This window comes from Gossypium hirsutum, chromosome D13 (genome assembly GCF_007990345.1).
Source record: "Gossypium hirsutum isolate 1008001.06 chromosome D13, Gossypium_hirsutum_v2.1, whole genome shotgun sequence".
NCBI lineage: Eukaryota > Viridiplantae > Streptophyta > Magnoliopsida > Malvales > Malvaceae > Gossypium > Gossypium hirsutum.
The window spans coordinates 15,976,076-15,980,517 of NC_053449.1; the positions used below are offsets into that span (position 1 = coordinate 15,976,076).

General features: G+C 34.4%; 1 protein-coding gene across 1 annotated transcript; it reads right to left on the reverse strand.

Moving 5' to 3' along the window:
* Nucleotides 1-974: 974 nt before the first annotated feature.
* LOC107918803 (UDP-glucose 6-dehydrogenase 5) lies at nt 975-3,121 on the reverse strand. The gene is made up of 2 exons (XM_016848394.2): nt 2,895-3,121; nt 975-2,637 (listed from the first exon to the last, which is right to left on the reverse strand). The coding sequence occupies exon 2, from the start codon at nt 2,614-2,616 to the stop codon at nt 1,174-1,176; it is 1,443 nt and encodes a 480-aa protein (XP_016703883.2). The 5' UTR covers nt 2,617-2,637; nt 2,895-3,121; the 3' UTR covers nt 975-1,173.
* Nucleotides 3,122-4,442: the final 1,321 nt, after the last annotated feature.

The following is a 4,442-nucleotide window of genomic DNA, read 5'->3' on the forward strand; positions in this document are numbered from 1 at the left end:
AAAATTCGCAGTGGTATCACCTTCTCCCTTTTTTAAAATCGTAAATAAGTAAAAAATAATGGAAGAAAAAAACAGTAAGCCACCTTTAAAAAACTGCAAATCGTTCTCCCTTTTTTATTGATTTTTTTTTTACAATGAAGGGAAAGACCTCTATTTATAGTTGAGCCTCCTCAAATCCAACGGTTCAGATCAATTACATCAACGACTAAAATTAAAGGGTATGTACAAATTAAATCTCTAAGATTACAAAATCATATCTTCTAAGATTGCATATCATATCCAAGATTGCATATATCATATTTAAGATTGCATATCATATCTAAGATTGCATATCCTCGAAGATTATGTTTCCATATGTGAGCCCGGGCTAAAATTGGTAGAGACCATGAATGATGTGATAAGGAGGGTTCATAAAATAATTTCTTGTTAACACATTATGCTTTAATTGCTAATAATATGATTTTTTTATAGAAATAAAAAAACAACTTTCAACTTAAAGTACTCATTCGAGATTCATTTTAAAGCCTGACTAAAACCACTCAAATTTTCTCAATTGAAACTATTTATTTAATAAATTATTTATACTCAAATGAAATATTTTGTAATATGAATAAAAAATGTAATAAAATTTTAAAAAATATCTCACTAAATTAATGAAAGTCAATCTTTGTGGCTAGATTAGGTTAAAGGTAGTATTCATATCCGGTTACCTACGAGTGGCAAGGCTACTTCATTTTCAGTATCCATGGATACCATTTTATTTTGAATCCTAAGATATTCAACCCATCTATTTGCATGCAGATGGAGGCTATAAATAAATCTAAAATGAACACATGGATATCAATAATGATCTCGATGCAAGTCTTGGACATCTCTTTACAGCAGTTGAGAAGAAATATTCTTCACTGTTTATGCAAAGTTTCATTTTATTCATTGTTATACAATTTTTTAAACTCTCTTTAAGTTGGGCTAAGTTTGAAAAACTGCTGAGTTGTAAATATTTTATTACATTAAAGCCAATACAAATCAGAGATTCTACCGGCTAAAAGACAAACCCAGAGACAACACAGTCTCAGGTAATAGAATCTTAAAACTAGATGCAAATCAAATGCAATAGGAAAAACATATATATAGAGTAGCCCAACCTTGAAACAAGTTTGGTTCAGAAAATCTCTAAGCCACAGCTGGCATGTCCTTAAGCCAATCATCCAATGGCTTCCCAATGGAATAGACGATGAATCCAATTTTCCGCAGCCTCTCTGCGTCGACGACGTTCCGGCCATCGAACACGAAGGCCGGCTTCTGCATGTCATTGAAAATCTTCTGGTAATCCAGGTTTTTAAACTCGTCCCACTCGGTGAGAATGCAAATCCCATGAGCATCCTTTGTTGCAGTATATGCATCCCAAACCACACTTACGTCCTTCACCGAAGTAGGGCTCATCGGCTGAAGATGGACCGGATGGTCCCAGTCGAATTTCTTCATCGAAAGATCCCTCTGAATCTGGTCTTGGTTCACTTGTGGGTCGTATATGCTCAGTTTGGCCTTGTCCCCTATCAGCCCTTTGCACACATCGATCGCCGGGGTTTCCCTCGTGTCCCCCGTGTCCTTCTTGAATGCGAATCCCAGCACCGCGATCTTTTTCCCCGACACCGTGTTGAACATCGACGACACAATCCGGTTTACGAACCGGGTTTTCTGGTAGTCATTCACCTTAATCACTTGTTTCCAGTAAGTGGCCACCTCAGGGAGCCCATTGCACTCACATATGTAAACTAAGTTGAGGATATCCTTTTGGAAACAAGATCCACCGAAACCAACACTAGCATTCAAGAACTTGGGTCCTATTCTCGTATCTTTCCCAACAGCATGAGCCACTTGGCTCACATCGGCGCCGGTCGCCTCGCATAACGCCGACATGGCGTTAACCGACGAGATCCTCTGAGCCAAAAACGCATTAGCAGCCAGCTTGGAAAGCTCAGCAGACCACAGATTGGTGCATAAGATACGATCCACGGGGACCCAATGTGCGTACACATCCCTCAATGCTTCAATAGCCTTTTTACCTTCCGGAGTTTCCCTGCCACCGATAAGAACACGATCAGGGTTAAGTAAATCACTAATCGCAGTGCCTTCAGCGAGGAATTCAGGGTTCGAAAGTATCGAAAAGTTGATCCCTTTGCTATTGTGGGTCAAAATCTTCTCGATCGCCTCGGCTGTTTTAACGGGCACCGTCGATTTTTCGACCACGATCTTGTTCGATTTCGCTACATCAGCGATCATACGAGCGGCGCTCTCCCAGTAGGTCAAATCGGCGGCTTTCCCAGCTCCGAGACCTTGGGTTTTCGTCGGGGTGTTGACGGAGACAAACACTATGTCGGACTCGGCGACATGTTTCTCGACATCGGTACTGAATGACAGGTTTTTACCTCGGCATTTTTTGACCACCTCGTCGAGACCTGGCTCGTAGATGGGGAGTGTATCACTGTTCCAGGCATTGATTCTAGCGGTGGATATGTCCACGACAGCTACTTGAATGTTGGGACATTTCAGGGCAATGACGGCCATGGTCGGACCGCCGACGTATCCAGCTCCGATGCAACAAATTTTCACCATTTTGGACAAAAATAATTGATCCTAAAAGGAGAAAAGAAAAGTTGAATTTAAACTAAATCTGGGTTTTTTTAGCTTAATTCAAAGCAAAAAGAAAATACAAGACAAACATTGATGAAATAGTGAGAAAAAGATCACATCTATCGTCTACAAAGACCATGTAACAGGCTAAAAGAGTGCAATCAATTAACAGGAAACCAGAATTTCAGTAAAACAATGAAAAACGACAATGTATCCACCAATTAATCAAAAAGGAAAATGAAAGTGGGAGAATAGATTACCTTTCTGGGGTTTGAGATATTAAGATAAAAGCAAGAAGATGAAGAAGAAAAGAAAGAAATGAGGGGTGAAGAAGGAGAGAGATAAGGAAGGGAGAGTAACAGGAAAAGTTCTTCAGGCGAAGAAGGAGGAGATTCAGCAAACCTTTCCGCTCTTTATATACTCAACTGATCCTACAAGTTTGTACCGAAAAACAAACCCATCGTTCAAGTGATTTTGCATCTCATCATTTCCATGGCCAATAATATTACATTTTCTTTTAATACTAAAATTCTTTTGGTATTTACTTAGTCATCACCTCTTCCCCGTTTCATCATCAAAAGTGGTTCTGAAATTCAAATATGTTATCTCAATCCTCAAAGTTTTATTATTTTATCAATCCAGTCAGCTCAAAATCATTAATTAAATTATAAACATACGTGTACCTAACATGTTAGAAAACAGAAATTGCCCCAAAATTATATGTGAACTATGGTTTAATGTGCAATTGTATACATAAACTTTGATTTTGTGTAATTTTATACATGAAATTTTAGTTTGATCCAATTCTTATAAATTATTGATATGACATCATTTTATATTTATATATTGCATATATAAATAATTATATTTATCTAATGTAAAAATAATTTGATGTATTTATTTATTTAAATGTGTATGATTAAATCAAAATTAAAGTTTCAAGTATACATTTGAACCACAATTAGAGTTTGACGTGTATAATTACACCAAATTATAGTTCATGTATACAGTTGCACATTAAATTAAAGTTCATGTATAATTCTGAGATTTATTCCTAAATTATATTAACACTTCTATTCCTTTTAACACGTCAAATTCAAACTATATATTCAATAGGTACATGCATGTTTACAATTTGACTAATTTATTTTAAATATGCTTCTCATTATATAAAAAACCAACATGTAATGCCTAAATTTACCATTTGATTGATTGTATATACAAAAGGAACTTACATATTTACAGCTTGATTCATATGTTTTAAATATGTTCCATATTAGACTTAAATTAACAATTAATTTCTAGGCTAACAAAGGAGTTCACCGATACAATACTGATACTTTAATAATTCAATTAATTATTTTTGAAGCTTAGGGATCGAATTAGAATTTAAGTAATAATTTAGGGATGATTGATGCAGTTAACCATTACTAAAAATAAATAAAAATTATGTAGCAAATATATTTCACATAGTAACTAAAAATTGTTTTGAATCAAATATGTCCTTGGTTTATTTATGGACAAAATTTTTTATTTATAAAATATATTAAAAATAAAAATACCCTTATAATTATATAATTTGTTTTATAAAAAAATCAATTTTTTTGGTAATTCCTTAACTGAATTGAGACTTAATTTGACGAGTGATACCAACTCAATAAATAATTATGTGTAATTGGTAATAATAAACTTTATTTGGTTTAAATATTATTTTTATAGATTTAAAATTGTAGTTGTTATAATTTTCATATTATACATAAAATTACCATTATACATGACAATATCATAAAAATAAAAACAAAAACATT

What these genes read in the sequence shown, in the direction of transcription:
- LOC107918803 (XM_016848394.2), bottom strand. Translation starts at nt 2,616, where the DNA reads ATGGTGAAAATTTGTTGCATCGGAGCTGGATACGTCGGCGGTCCGACC.